At 38.6% G+C, this 16,821-nt stretch overlaps 2 protein-coding genes across 2 annotated transcripts in view; one reads left to right on the top strand and one right to left on the bottom strand.

Annotated features, from left to right (window-relative positions):
• The first annotated feature begins 1,167 nt into the window (after positions 1 to 1,167).
• On the top strand, positions 1,168 to 2,485 carry LOC132144913 (muscarinic acetylcholine receptor M5-like). Its single transcript, XM_059555490.1, has one exon. The coding sequence runs from the start codon at positions 1,286 to 1,288 to the stop codon at positions 2,471 to 2,473; it is 1,188 nt and encodes a 395-aa protein (XP_059411473.1). The 5' UTR covers positions 1,168 to 1,285; the 3' UTR covers positions 2,474 to 2,485.
• A 4,443-nt stretch (positions 2,486 to 6,928) lies between these two features.
• The window catches only part of zgc:194887 (uncharacterized protein LOC571819 homolog), an 11,556-nt gene continuing 1,663 nt past the window's right edge, over positions 6,929 to 16,821 (bottom strand). Inside the window, exon 3 of the mRNA XM_059555489.1 lies at positions 6,929 to 7,681. Within this exon, the coding sequence (XP_059411472.1) occupies positions 6,987 to 7,681 (695 nt within the window). The 3' untranslated portion in view covers positions 6,929 to 6,986. The remainder of the gene's footprint in view (positions 7,682 to 16,821) is intronic.

Here is a 16,821-nt window from a genome sequence, read left to right as displayed (position 1 = left end):
TATTTTTGTGAATCTCGTTACATTTATTTGTGGATCATAATCTATTTATTTGGAATAATGCAACAATTCTAACCCCATACAAAAGCACACGACAAAATTTGTTAAACTTTCTAAAAAACGAATTACTGGAACTTAATTTAACCGTTCCGTGAACTTTTTTAATAAAGGTCCATATTCTATATATTTTTCCACTATATATTCTTCATGGAACTTTCAAAGCCAGTAAAGAAGCTTTATTTCGAATGTAAAACCATGTTTGGATCAGCTTTCAGTGAACAGGGAAATGTTTTAATTATAAAGAGGCTCAGTGGATGTTAAAGGTAAAGTAATGCAACTGAATCTGATTATGATGATTATTCCTGTGGATTCTGATCTGTCCACTGTTTCCTCACACGTTTACAAATCACTGTGTTTAATGATATAACAGTCTATATTAGTAAGTGAATGACGTCTCCAGAGCAGGTTTCACTAGATGATTTCTAACAGTGAAGGTGTTTTTACTGTATTTCTGGAGACTCTGTTGATCTGAAATCTCACTTCTGTTCTCTAGAGGATGATGATGTTGATTTCTCTCCAAATTAAAATGAAATAATGACTTTGAATGAAAAGACACTAAGTATAATAGTTCTTATATTAGCTCTTTAGAGATCTAATGTATTTTTAAGATGGTTATGATGATGGTGATGACGTTCTGATGAACTAAATCTTTAAAATAGAGATGTTTAGATGCACATTATAGTATACAGATTTATTTTCTAAAAGTGATCTAAAAATAGATGATAGTTTCTAAGATTAAATCAGTCGGTTTTATTAATATTTTGAATTTGGTTTATTTTCATTTTATTATTAGTAATTTTGCTATGTGCTTTTAACATTTTAATAGTTTTTGTTTAGTTCCTTTAAAACATATTGGTTTATTTATTATTTTTTTACATAGAAATTTTAAGCACAATATTCCTATTTCATGTTATTTCAGCTTCTTTTAAATAACAAAAATGTTTTCATCCTTTCAGTTTTAGTTAACAATAATAACCCTGGATTAAAGACTATTAAGTTTTATCTTATCCTTTTTTTTCATTTTGCTTTACTAACTGTTTTTCGTCTAATGTTCCTATTTCATGTGTTCCCTACTGGTCTTCAGTCTGTGTGCTGTGTGTTTCTGATGGATGGAGAGAGGAACGTCTCCGACACACACCTGCTCACTCACAGCCTGTGGGAGGCGGTCACCATAGCAACCGTCTCCGCTGTGGTCAGCCTCATCACCATCGTGGGGAACGTTCTGGTGATGCTGTCCTTCAAGGTGAACAGCCAGCTGAAGACGGTCAACAACTACTACCTGCTGAGCCTGGCCTGCGCTGACCTCATCATCGGCGTCTTCTCCATGAACCTCTACACGTCCTACATCCTCATGGGCCGCTGGGCTCTGGGAAGTGTGGCCTGCGATCTGTGGCTGGCTCTGGATTACGTGGCCAGTAATGCGTCTGTGATGAACCTGCTGGTCATTAGTTTCGACCGCTACTTCTCCATCACACGTCCACTGACGTATCGTGCCAAACGGACCCCGAAGCGAGCGGGAATCATGATTGGATTGGCTTGGCTCGTGTCTTTCGTCCTCTGGGCTCCGCCCATCCTCTGCTGGCAGTATTTCGTCGGAAAGCGAACGGTTCCTGAAGGACAGTGTCAGATTCAGTTCTTCTCTGAACCTGTGATCACGTTTGTCACGGCGATAGCCGCCTTTTATATTCCCGTATCCGTCATGACCATCCTCTACTGTCGGATCTATAAGGAGACCGAGCGACGCACCAAAGATCTGGCCGAGCTTCAAGGAGTCAACTCTTCGACTAGTTCAGACACGCAGAATTGTAAGACTCGTTCGTGTTTCACTTCAAAAGACACGTCCTGGACGTCCAAACCGGCTGAAGAGCAGCTGGCCAACTTCAGCTACGCTTCATCCGAAGAGGAACAGCGCTCGGCTTCTCCTTGTGTCTTCCGGACGCAACACAAAGAGGAGAACTTCAAGACAAGTCCTGCTCAAAACAAAAAGTGTGTTTCTTACAAATTCAAGAGCACTAATGGAGAGCCCTCTTCGTTCTCGTCGGCCGAGTCTGTGAACGCACCGTCCTCCTCCAAACCTGTGGAAGGCACGCTGAAGAGCCAGATCACCAAGAGGAAGAGGATGGTTCTGATCAAGGAGAAGAAGGCGGCGCAGACTCTCAGTGCCATCCTGCTGGCCTTCATGCTCACCTGGACGCCCTACAACATCATGGTGCTGGTGTCCACCTTCTGCTCCGACTGCGTCCCGCTCTCGCTCTGGCATCTGGGATACTGGCTGTGTTACGTCAACAGCACCGTCAACCCCATGTGCTACGCTCTCTGCAACAAGACCTTCCAGAAGACTTTCCGCATGCTGCTGCTGTGCCACTGGAGGAAGAAGAGGAGCGGAGCGAAGCCTGCTCAGCTGAGAGAGATCTGACCTTACACTTACACTCAGACTGCTTTCCTTGAGAGGGATACACTACCATTCAGTTTGTGTGTGTGTGTGTGTGTGTGTGTGTGTGTGTGTGTGTGTGTGTGTGTGTGTGTGTGTGTGTGTGTGTGTGTGTGTGTGTGTGTTTTTTTCAACGAAGCCTATGTTCTGCTCAGCAAGGCTGCATTTTTCTGGGATAATAGCTCTGAGATACAACTATTTGAAAATCTGGAATCTGAGGGAGCAAAAAAATCTAAATATTGAGAAAATCATCTTTAAAGTTGTTCAGAGGAAGTTCTTAGCAATGCATATTACTAATCAACAATGAAGTTTTGATATATTTACGGTAGGAAGTTTACTAAATATCTTCATGGAACATGATCTTTACTTTATATCCTAATGATTTTTGTCATAAAAGAGAAATGTATAATTGTGACTCATACAATGCATTGTTGTGTATTGCTTCAAATACACCCCAGAGACTTCAGACTGCTTCTGAGCTCCAGGGACACACATCGAGAAGGGAATGATATGAAGGATGGATTGGCTGATTGTATTATTACAGTAACGTGCACCAGCAGTCAGATCCTTTATTAGTCAGTAGATGATGCAAAACAAGTCATTTTATGTCACTCCTCTGATTTTTGACCATCTCTAGTCACGTAACCCACTCTTTCTATGAAGCCTGTATTTATAACACATCATAAGGGTATATTTAAGGTATTATAATTAATTCATTATAAAAAACAATGTTGTTTCATCACAATCAATTATAATACATTATAAAACGTTCTTATTTGTGGTTATAACTTTTATGAGTATGGTTTTAACATGCAATAAACACCACATTAAATCCATTTAATTTATAATAAAGCGTATTATGATTTATAATATACTACGTACACAAATATGTAAATATTATAATGCATTAAAACTGGTTACAATTACTTTTTATCATGAGATGAAACAACATATTATAAGGTTGTTTGTAATACATTATGCATTCATTATAATGCCTTAAAATACTCTCATACTGTATTATAAATAGAAAGTGTTTTTTTGCATTTCTACACACCATTTTTATTCAATTCAGTGAATTCCTCCTTTAATGTTTTCATTGCTATATGTTTTGTTTTCCAGTACAAACATCTAAACATTATTAAGGCAAGATACATTAACTTGAAAAGCATGTTTTCTGAAAAATTCTCATAACGCGTTTGAGTTTGTTTTGACCTGGAAGAGATTTCTAAAGGAAAGTTTCTTAAACAAACAAAAACAAAAAAAGCATGGCTTTTAGTAAGAGAACAAAACTTTGCAAATGCTTGAGGACCCTTAAAATAAACATTATTATTATTATTTATTTTCAGATTTTTTAAATATTGTTTTTAAGAGATATAACCATTTAAAATGTTTTAAACAAGTATGGAGCACCAATAGTGTTAAAATACTTTCTGTAAAATTATCTATGAAGTTAAATAAGTGTGAAAAAACTAATATATTTAGCCTTTTCTGAATATCTCACACACTTTTGGACTGAATTTTGTTGATGAACCTGAATATGCCATCTACCGATGAACTATTGCAGCATGTAACGTCACTTTTGGTTTTCATCCGAAAGTGAAAGTTTATGCACATAAAATGAATTTTATTTTAAAAAATGTATCAAAACTATTTCATTTCAGTTTCATAAATTTGGACTGCTTTTGAACAGTCATGAATTATAAATTCAAAGGAATTTAATTAAATTCCATTAATTCCAATGAAGTTAATAATGATAATTCTAATACAGTTTTTCTCGATTGCTAAAACACATTTCTTGAAAGCAGCTCACCTTTTCTCTTAAACTGTGAACACACAACTCAATTTTCAAGCTACAACAAAAAAAGAAAGCTAAACCAAACTTTCACCTCAAAACAGTTCAATCTGTGCTCAAAACTGAACTATGTTGTCAAATCGTGCCCCGAGTCAATCAAAATTAAAAAAAAACTACTGAACAGTCACTAAACACTACGTAGAAAAATAGAAAACACAATACTCAGGACATGAAGCTGGTGAAATAAATGTTTATTGTTCACTGTAGGCTAAATGCAAGTTGCAAAAAAAAAAAAAAAAGTGCATTTAGCACTTGTACAAAAAGACAAAACAGAAATCTTGTGCATTTACATGTACTGTATCACTTTTAAAAACAAACAGAAATCATACGTGCTTACCACTTGTGTACAGTAAGCCTATGTATACTGTAAATATAAAGTACAAAAAATACAAATAAGTGAATTACTCAGCCACAGCATCATGTCTCCGTACTGGGTCAGGCCACAGGACTTCATCCACATCACAGGCCACATTTTGTCTGGCCAGGCAACGGGGAAAAAAAACCTTGGCATGCCTCCACACCTATGTCACCACAGGCAAGTCCCATGGCTTGCAGGAGATTTACCCTGGTGTAAGGTTGGCGTTCATATACCTTCCACCGCCATGAGGAGAAGAATTCCTCAATGGGTTTAGGAAAGGGGAGTACGGTGGAAGGCAAAGACTGATAAAACCTTGGTTCATATTGAACCACTCTCTAACCTGGAGGGCTCTGTGAAAACTCACATTGTCCCAAACAACCACATAGATGGGATGCTCATCCTGCTGCCCCAACAGAGCATCTCGCATGTGATTGAGGAAAATGAGGAGCTGGTGAGTGTTGTAGGGCCCCAGGTTGGCATGATGGTGGACAACCCCATGATTGCTGATGGCAGCACATAATGTGACATTGGCACCACGCTGCCCAGGAACACCAACAATGGCCCGATGGCCAATCACATTACGGCCTCTCCTTCTCCTTTTGGTGAGATTAAACCCAGCTTCATCCATATAGATGTATTCATGGGGTCTTTCCATTGCATCCAGTTCAAAAACCCTCTGTAGAAATAGATATAGTTCTGTAAGTGATACGGAAAGTGATTTAGGCCACTACAGTAAATCACTACAGTAATCAACATTGAATGTGTCTGGATGTATGCCAACCTGTACATACTGGAATCTTTGCTCCTTTACTCTGTCTGAGTTGCGGTCAAAAGGCACTCTGTATAGCTGTTTCATGCGCAGTCTGTTGCGAATGAGGACACGATCAACAGCAGAGAGGCTGACACTGTTTATACCCTCAAAATCTACATGGTGCTCAATGATCTTCTGCTGAATTTCACTCAGTTTAATGGCATTGTTCTCACGGACCATATCAACAATTAGGGTCTCTTGGTGTGGGGAGAACATACCTGTCCTCTCACCCCCATGTGACAGTCTTTCAATTCTACAAAAAGAGAACATGGAGTTACAAAAAATGTACATGGAATACTAGGCATACAAACAGTTAGACCAACCCTCCATTACAATATTACAGTATAGTGATGTACTGAAACATATTTACTTACAGTATACTGGTACAATATATAGTATGTCATACAGTAATTGCTGTCAACATTTACATACTGTTCTATAATGTCAAAAAAAGGTAATTACCTGTTCTCTAAATCTTCGGATTATGGTGAACACCGTGAATCTACTGATGTTTGGTTGTGCCCTTTCTCCAGCCTCCCATATGCTCATACCATGGACAAGAACATGGTCAATCACAGTAGCTCTGAATTCATCAGATATTACTGTTCTTTGTCTTCGCTGACCTCGACCTCCTCTCACACGAACTCTTCCTCTCAGATTTCTATCCATTGTAGAGCCTCACAAACCAGTGCTCTCTGAACTGGCTTACTGTATATGTTCCCTCACATCATTAGCCACAAGTGTGATCAATTTTGAGTTGTTGTGTTCAAATGGTGACATCTGTGCTTTATTTGTGTTTGACTTTTGTCACCTGTGCTCACCATTATACAGCACGGGTGCATCACAATGAAAATGTGTTGGCAAGTTCTGTCTAAACAGGTGAAAAGTGCTTATGGTTTTGCCAAAAGAGTGATTGATTCAATCAGTGGGTTCAGGCAACTGAGCATTTGGTTCAGACAATAGGGTTTAGTGTTTTAGCAATTGAGAAAAACTGTATTATTTGGCCTTAGAAATTACATGCAATGATTTACTCAAATAAAATTTAGATTCGATTTTGCATCCGTTTTTTTTTTTCTTTTTTTTGTCGTTAATGAGTAATTTGAAATCTTCAAATATTTTCTCAATGTTCAGTTGATGAAAAAGGGGTAAATGCAGTAATAACATGGTAACATTCAAAACCTTCACATTTTTTCACATTCACTCAATGAGAAGTTTCTTTAAGTACAAACGTAATGTGAAACTGCAGATTCTGAATGCCTTATGAGTCGGAAAACTTTATTTGTTTATCCCTTTAAGATGCTTTATTTTTATCAGTTTCTCTTCTTATCTTCCATCACTGTGAATCTCCAGTAAATGTGCTTGATTTAAGAAAGTTTGTACTTAAAAAAAAAAAAAAGACAAAAATACTGAGGATGAACATAATTTTTTGCATTTTATTCCCTCAGACACAAAGCTCCTTATGGTTAATTGAGGATGATCAGAGTTCGTCTCTGGCACAGTCTCCGGAGCGAATCACTTTGAGCTGCTCTGAGGGCTTCACCATCATCCAGGCGTATTTGCACAGGTGTTCTTTGTTGCAGTCTTTCTGCCAGTAGATGACGTTCCTGCGGTTCAGGTTCGCGCCGGCGCATGCGTCGTACCACCAGCCGCCGCCCGCCACGCCCTGGAACTCCAGCTGGGCACAGTTCTGGAAGTAGTTGTCGTTGTCTCGGTCTCTGGTGGTGAAGCGCTGGTTGTCGTGAAGGTAGTTCTCGGTGTCGAGCGTCAGAGCGTCTGCCACAGTGCCCTGGAACAGACCCAGACGCAGACGGAACTGCGCCTCCTCGTCCTCCACCAGCACCGGGTCATACTCGCCCGTCTTGGTCATGGCGTCTTTGTCCACCAGCTTGATGCCGAGCTTGTACCGGGCCGGGCCGCAGGTCAGCCGGTGCAGGTGCTCGTTCCCCAGCCAGTGGTTTCCGGTCAGGGATCCGAAGCCGTGCTTGTACTCGTCCCAGTCGCGGTCGAAGTCCACGCTACTGTTGACCGTGATGTGCTGCACCACCGTCCAGCCTCCCTCCTGCATGGCGCAGTATACGGCGATGGGCGAGTCTCCGGGGCGGATCAGATACAGGCCGTCCTGAGCCTGACCACCGGAGCTCTGCCACACCTCATAACAGTCCCGAGGAAAACCTGAGACAGAACAACGGCAGAATCACCACCGAGAAACACAGCGGACTGACCGCAGCCTGCAGACTGATGGTGAGTGATTCACAATCATCATGAAACTCATGACTCTATTAACTGACTCTATTGATTCATGACTCTATTAACTGACTCTGTTGATTCATGACTCTATTAACTGACTCTGTTGATTCATGACTCTATTAACTGACTCTGTTGATTCATGACTCTATTAACTGACTCCACTGATTCATGACTCTATTAACTGACTCTGTTGATTCATGACTCTATTAACTGACTCCACAGACTCATGACTCTATTAACTGACTCTGTTGATTCATGACTCTATTAACTGAATCTGTTGATTCATGACTCTATTAACTGAATCTGTTGATTCATGACTCTATTAACTGAATCTGTTGATTCATGACTCTATTAACTGACTCTGTTGATTCATGACTCTATTAACTGACTCTAGTTATTCATGACTCTATTAACTGACTCTAGTTATTCATGACTCTATTAATTGACTCTAGTTATTCATGACTCTATTAACTGACTCTAGTTATTCATGACTCTATTAACTGACTCCACTGATTCATGACTCTATTAACTGACTCTGTTGATTCATGACTCTATTAACTGACTCTGTTGATTCATGACTCTACTAACTGACTCTGTTGATTATGACTCTATTAACTGACTTTGTTGATTCATGACTCTATTAACTGACTCCACTGATTCATGACTCTATTAATTGACTCTACTGATTCATGACTCTATTAACAGACTCCACTGATTCATGACTCTATTAACAGACTCCACTGATTCATGACTCTATTAACTGACTCTGTTGATTCATGACTCTATTAACGGACTCCACTGATTCATGACTCTATTAACTGACTCTGTTGATTCATGACTCTATTAACGGACTCCACTGATTCATGACTCTATTAACTGACTCAAATGATTCATGACTCTATTAACTGACTCTAGTTATTCATGACTCTATTAACTGACTCTAGTTATTCATGACTCTATTAACTGACTCTAGTTATTCATGACTCTATTAACTGACTCCACTGATTCATGACCCTATTAACTGACTCTGTTGATTCATGACTCTATTAACTGAATCTGTTGATTCATGACTCTATTAACTGACTCTGTTGATTCATGACTCTATTAACAGACTCCACTGATTCATGACTCTATTAACTGACTCAAATGATTCATGACTCTATTAACTGACTCCACTGATTCATGACTCTATTAACTGACTACTGATTCATGACTCTATTAACTGACTCAAATGATTCATGACTCTATTAACTGACTCAACGGATTCATGACTCTATTAACTGACTCCTCTGATTCATGACTCTATTAACTGTCTCAAATGATTCATGACTCTATTAACTGTCTCAAATGATTCATGACTCTATTAACTGACTCCACTGATTCATGACTCTATTAACTGACTCAACTGATTCATGACTCTATTAACTGTCTCAAATGATTCATGACTCTATTAACTGACTCCACTGATTCATGACTCTATTAACTGACTCCACTGATTCATGACTCTATTAACTGACTCAACTGATTCATGACTCTATTAACTGACTCCACTGATTCATGACTCTATTAACTGACTACTGATTCATGACTCTATTAACTGACTCAAATGATTCATGACTCTATTAACTGACTCAACGGATTCATGACTCTATTAACTGACTCCTCTGATTCATGACTCTATTAACTGTCTCAAATGATTCATGACTCTATTAACTGTCTCAAATGATTCATGACTCTATTAACTGACTCCACTGATTCATGACTCTATTAACTGACTCAACTGATTCATGACTCTATTAACTGTCTCAAATGATTCATGACTCTATTAACTGACTCCACTGATTCATGACTCTATTAACTGACTCCACTGATTCATGACTCTATTAACTGACTCAACTGATTCATGACTCTATTAACTGACTCTGTTGATTCATGACTCTATTAACTGACTCCACTGATTCATGACTCCATTAACTGACTCAAATGATTCATGACTCTATTAACTGACTCAAATGATTCATGACTCTATTAACTGACTCAAATGATTCATGACTCTATTAACTGACTCAAATGATTCATGACTCTATTAACTGACTCCACTGATTCATGACTCTATTAACTGACTACTGATTCATGACTCTATGAACTGTCTCAAATGATTCATGACTCTATTAACTGACTCCACTGATTCATGACTCTATTAACTGACTCAACTGATTCATGACTCTATTAACTGACTCCACTGATTCATGACTCTATTAACTGACTCAACTGATTCATGACTCTATTAACGGACTTCACTGATTCATGACTCTATTAACTGACTCTGTTGATTCATGACTCTATTAACTGGCTCCACTGATTCATGACTCTATTAACTGACTCTGTTGATTCATGACTCTATTAATGGACTCCACTGATTCATGACTCTATTAAATGACTCAAATGATTCATGACTCTATTAACTGACTCACATGATTCATGACTCTATTAACTGACTCCACTGATTCATGACTCTATTTACTGACGCTACTGATTCATGACTCTATTAACTGACTCAAATGATTCATGACTCTATTAACTGACTCCTCTGATTCATGACTCTATTAACTGTCTCAAATGATTCATGACTCTATTAACTGACTCCATTGATTCATGACTCTCTTAACTGACTCAACTGATTCATGACTCTCTTAACTGACTCAACTGATTCATGACTCTATTAACTGACTCAACTGATTCATGACTCGATTAACTGACTCCTCTGATTCATGACTCTATTAACTGTCTCAAATGATTCATGACTCTATTAACTGTCTCCTCTGATTCATGACTCTATTAACTGTCTCAGATGATTCATGACTCTATTAACTGACTCCATTGATTCATGACTCTCTTAACTGACTCAACTGATTCATGACTCTATTAACTGACTCAACTGATTCATGACTCTATTAACTGACTCCTCTGATTCATGACTCTATTAACTGACTCCTCTGATTCATGACTCTATTAACTGACTCAAATGATTCATGACTCTATTAACTGACTCCTCTGATACATGACTCTATTAACTGTCTCAAATGATTCATGACTCTATTAACTGACTCCATTGATTCATGACTCTCTTAACTGACTCAACTGATTCATGACTCTATTAACTGACTCAACTGATCCATGACTCTATTAACTGACTCCTCTGATTCATGACTCTATTAACTGACTCAACTGATTCATGACTCTATTAACTGTCTCAACTGATTCATGACTCTATTAACTGACTCAACTGATTCATGACTCTATTAACTGACTCAACTGATTCATGACTCTATTAACTGTCTCAACTGATTCATGACTCTATTAACTGACTCAACTGATTCATGACTCTATTAACTGACTCCTCTGATTCATGACTCTATTAACTGTCTCAAAATGATTAATGACTCTACTAACTCACTCAACTGATTCATGACTCAATTAACTGACTCAACTGATTCATGACTCTATTAATGGACTCCACTGATTCATGACTCTCTTAACTGACTCAACTGATTCATGACTCTATTAACTGACTCAAATGATTCATGACTCTATTAACTGTCTCAAATGATTCATGACTCTATTAACTGTCTCAAAATGATTAATGACTCTACTAACTCACTCAACTGATTCTTGACTCAATTAACTGACTCAACTGATTCATGACTCTATTAACGGACTCCACTGATTCATGACTCTATTAACTGACTCCCCTGATTCATGACTCTATTAACTGACTCAACTGATTCATGACTCTATTAACTGACTCCTCTGATTCATGACTCTATTAACGGACTCCACTGATTCATGACTCTATTAACTGACTCCCCTGATTCATGACTCTATTAACTGACTCAACTGATTCATGACTCTATTAACTGACTCAACTGATTCATGACTCTATTAACTGACTCAACTGATTCATGACTCTATTAACTGACTCCTCTGATTCATGACTCTATTAACTGTCTCAAATGATTCATGACTCTATTAACTGTCTCAAAATGATTAATGACTCTACTAACTCACTCAACTGATTCTTGACTCAATTAACTGACTCAACTGATTCATGACTCTATTAACAGACTCCACCGATTCATGACTTTATTAACTGACTCCCCTGATTCATGACTCTATTAACTGTGACGACACCTGCTGTTGATTATGTGAATTGCGGTTGGCACCTGAGACCATTAATTACCTAAATTGCCAGTCTACTGGAAACACCTGTGTTCGTGCCTTGGATGCTGTTAAAAAGATCACCAATTGACTGGGGAGAGGCAGTCTTTGGTTTTGGACTCTTTGGTTGTGTTGTATTCTGTTACTCTTTTCATTTTCACTTCAACACTACATTACATTTCACACCTGCATCTTGCTTTACACACTGACCTTACTGATGAATACAGAAATACTGTTATTTTCTTTAATTTTTTTCATTCTATAATTTAGTGTTGTCTCATTTTGTAAGTAAATAAATATTACTTTGAGCTTATAATTTGGGTTTTTTGTGTGTCCCTTGTTTTGTTGCTTCCCTTGAGCCAAGGGTCGTAACAAATTGGGGGCTCGTCCTTGCTTAGGTTATTTGATTGTATTGATTATTTTTGGACATACGAAATTGATTTGTACCAAAGTTAATTTTTTTTCACCGTGTGAAATCACCAGTTGGTAAGTACATGTGCAATATTGTTTTTTTTTAACGTGAGTTTTCTCTGATAGGAATAGCGGTGTTACGTCCCTTTTGGTCTGTCTGTGTTTTTATGCTGTTGTGAGAGGTGTTTGTTTTTATCCAGGAAGAAGACCGGATTGGTTCCTGCAGTCTGATTGGTGCCACCCCCTGATTGATCAGCTGACTCCTGGACGTGTATAAATGCCTCCTTTGTTGCTACTTCATTAGCCCTTTTGTGCTCACTTGCTGTTTTGCTTGCCTGACTTTGTTATCTGCTGCTAGAGTGTAAAGATTTGAGAGTGTTTGTTTTTTGATTGTTTATTTGAATGTTTGGACTACAGCCTGTTTAACGACTTGGAAAATAGATTATCCCCTTGCATTGTTCTGTTAGAACTAAATTGTATATATTGTACATAGTAAATTGGGAGGTAGGGAGACCGATGCCACCTTTTTAATTTGATATTTTTCTGTGCCTGTTTTGGATTAGGGAGTTAGGGAAGTAATTGTATTTTTCTTTTCTTTTCTTTTCTGGATTAGGGCAGGAAGAGGTATATTCCAAATTAGTTGTTTTTGTTTGTCGGCTCCTGAGGTAGAATCCCAAGGTAACATAAATCTGTAAATTTACTCGTGGGAGGAAACGTAGGCTGCGTGATGGCGTCAAAATTTGAATTGGACAAATCTCCGATCGCGCCCACACATGAACAATTTGATAAGTGCCGCAAAGGCGATTTATTAGTGATTGCAGATTTCTTTGATATTTATGTACCTCGTCACGCACTTAAAAAGGAAATAAAGGAGATGTTGCGCATTGAGCTTGTAAAACAAAGGGTCTTACCGGAAGAGGGTGTGGCTCCGGGTGTTGCTTTTAACCTAGAACTATCTGAAGGTTTGGGTGCTGCTGAGGCGGAACACAAATCTGGCGAAGTTGATGGCATAGATCCCGTTGTCCCTTCACCGGATGAGAAACGGTTGGCAATGATTTGTAACATAAATCTGTTAATTTACTCAAAAAAAATACTGTTTCATACACTTTCCTATAACAAACCGCGCTGTTGTTGTTTTTTTTCATGTTAAGTCCTTTACCCTAGAGGGCGTAACAAGCGGCATGTTTCTTTTGAGACGTGTCGGATTTGTTATTTTTGTGTAGTGTTGCGGTGAAAGTGGGAAGTAGTAATTATCTCGGGAGCACATCCGTGGTGTTGAAGGCGTCGCTGGTTTGACCAGTTGCGTTTTTCACCCAGCGGGCTATAGTGCATAAATACCCCCCACCGGTAATCGCATGAAGACTAGGGTTGAGTTAGGTAGATGTACTGAAAGGTAGAGGGAAAACTCTCGTTATTTGATTGCATTGTGCTAATTAAATTATTCTGGTGATTTTTAGCATGGCTGATATTGATGAGTTCACCTTCGCATGAATTTTTGGACAGGTGTACTAAAGAGCAATTAAGTATTGCCAAACGTTATGAAATGTTGATTAAAGATAAAAAGCTCAAAGAAAATGTTAAAATAGCTTTGAAAACTGAGTTGATCGAAAAAGGTTTATTAGACACTGAGATTAAGGAATATGTACCAATTGCATCTGATTTAAAAAGTAATTTGTCTTTTGAACAACAGAAAGAGCCGATACTCTTACAGATGGATCACGAGAAGTTAAAACTGCGTTCTGAACAGGGTAAAATGGAATTAGAAAAGGCAAAATTGGATTTGGAATTTCTCAAGCTCAACCTAATGAAAGCAGATAAGCTTTCTAGTTTTGGTCAGGAGCACAATGTGTCTTTTTCGATCACTTCTAATCTAAAACTTGTCCCCAAATTCAATGAGGAAGATCCTGATACTTCACTCTATTTGAACGCATGGCAGAATTAAGGAACTGGTCAGATGATAATCGTGTTGCACTGCTGCAGTGTGTTTTAACTGGGAAAGCACAGGTAGCATTTACTTCATTGTCAGTTGAGGATTGTAAAAATTATGATACAGTTAAATCTCTCATTTTAAAGGCATATGAATGTGTTCCTGAAGCATACAGACAGCACTTTCGATTGCAGAAAAAAGACGAGTTACAAACAAATTTAGAATTTGTGCGTGATCTGAGAAAACACTTTAATCATTGGTGTAAGGCATTAGACATTAAAACATTGGAGGATTTAATTCATTTGATGGTGTTGGAACAATTTAAAAATTCAGTTCCAAGTCGTATTATGTATATCAGTGAGCATAATGTTAGGACGCCAGAGGAAGCGGCTATGTTGGCCGATGATTTTGTATTGACGCACAAAACCACTTTTGTTGATTGGCATGCTCGTGATGTTCAGTATGAAAAGTATCCATCTACGTATAACCGTGTTTTCACAGGGAAATTTGATCCAAGTAAGATTTGCAATTACTGTCATGAGAAAGGACATTGGAAAGTAGATTGTCCAGTCCTTAAAAATAAATCCAAAAGTAATGCACAAAGTTCACAAGCTAAGGCTTCTGCTCTTGCAGCACCAGTCCTGTTGGTAGAGAGTGAAATCGTTGAAAGTCAAAAACTTGATGTTGATTTCTCTTCTTACTCCCCTTTTATTACAGAAGGGCGTGTATCTCTGGTTGCAGAGAAAGAGGAAATCCCTGTTAAAATCTTGCGGGATACTGGCGCAATGGATTCATTTTATTTTGGAATCAGTTTTGCCTTTTTCTTCGTGGAATAGGACTGAATATTCTGTCTGTGCCTCTTCATAAAGTAAAGCTTCAGTCCGATTTGATTCAAGGTGAGGTTGTCGTGGGAGTACGACCAGCTTTGCCAGTTGAGGGGGTCCATATTATTTTAGGTAATGGACTGGTAGGTGAACGTGTGTGGGCTGATACTTCAGTGTTTCCCATAGTGACCACTGATAATAAAATTAAAACTGAGCAGAGTGTTTTGTGCCAGGATTCATCATGTGTCGTGACTCGTGCTATGAAATGTGCCAATGAGGATGAAATGTGTGATCAAAACGAGATTCAGGGTTCAGGGTCCTAAGTAGTTGTTCCTACTAAGTTTCGACAAATGATGATCGAAATTGTGCATGATCAATTAGATTACCAGGGGGTGCGTAAGACTTATGATCGCCTGTTGCGATATTTTTTTTTGGCCGCGTTTAAAACGAGATGTCTCTGCTTATATTAAGAGATGTAAAACCTGCCAGTTAACCAGTAAGCCGAACCAGGTGTTGAAACCTGCTCCGTTGAAACCAATTCCGGCTACTGGTGAACCGTTTGAGCATCTTGTTGTTGATGGTGTAGGGCCACTTCCTCGTTCGAAGTCTGGTAGTAGTTAATGGTTTACTGTGATGTGTTTGAACACGTGTTTTCCTGCGGCATATCCATTACGTACAATTACGTCTCGTTCTATTGTGAAAGCTCTAACCCAGTTTATATCTATTTTCGGAATTCCGAAAATCATCCAGAGTGATCAAGGTATAAATCTAACTTCGCATCTCTTCCAGCAAGTTTTAAAACGGCTGCACATTAAGCATAATCAATCTACTGCGTTTCATGCACAAAGTCAGGGTGCATTGGAGAGATTCCATCAGTCGTTAAAATCACTTCTCCGTGCATACTGTGTGCAGCTGGATAGAGATTGGGAAGAGGGTTTACCATGGATGATGCTAGCTGCACGTGAAGTAGTGCAGGAAAGTATGGGTTTCAGCCCTAACGACTTGGTCTTTGGCCATAATGTTCGTGGACTGTTGGCTGTATTTCAGCAGGTTGGTAAAGCTGTAGAGCTTTCTAAAAACTTGGTGTCATACGTTTTGGTGTTTAAAAACAGACTCATCCAGGTTAGAGAACTAGCGAAATTAAGTCTCGAAAAACATAAAAAAAACATGAAACGATTGTATGATCGTACGGTTGAACATCGAGTGTTTGTACCTGGTGATCAAGTTCTTGTCTTACGACCGATGGTATCTTCTCCTTTTGAAACCAAATTTGATGGCCCATTTGTTGTAAACGGAAAGTGACTGATGAAAATTATGAAGTCTCAATGCCGTCGCGGAAAAAGTCAGTTAAACGGTGCCATGTAAATCTATTAAAACCCTATTATGAAAAAGAAAATTCGACATCTTTGCACCCAGCACTTTCGGCCGTTTCCATCGGTGAGGGTAATGTGAGGAAGAGGAGACCATTTCACCCGATGATTGTGTTTTCCGGGGTCGTTTGGATAATTCTGAGTCATTGCACAACTTGGAGTTTACTTTACATCATTTATCTCCTGTAAGATGTTAGGAGTTATGTGATTTATTACGTAGTTTTCCTGAATTATTCGGTAATGCACCGTCACGTACTGATTGGGTTGAACATGATATCGATGTGGGGGACGCAAAGCCTATTAAGCAGCGTTTTT

The sequence above is a fragment of the Carassius carassius genome, chromosome 8 (assembly GCF_963082965.1).
Source record: "Carassius carassius chromosome 8, fCarCar2.1, whole genome shotgun sequence".
NCBI classification, from domain to species: Eukaryota; Metazoa; Chordata; class Actinopteri; order Cypriniformes; family Cyprinidae; genus Carassius; species Carassius carassius.
The sequence above is the reverse complement of the archived record's forward strand: the minus strand, read 5'-3'. Positions and strand labels throughout refer to the sequence as shown.

Bases quoted from the DNA above. Each gene is read 5' to 3' on its own strand.
- LOC132144913 (XM_059555490.1), top strand. From the start codon at position 1,286: ATGCTGTCCTTCAAGGTGAACAGCCAGCTGAAGACGGTCAACAACTAC.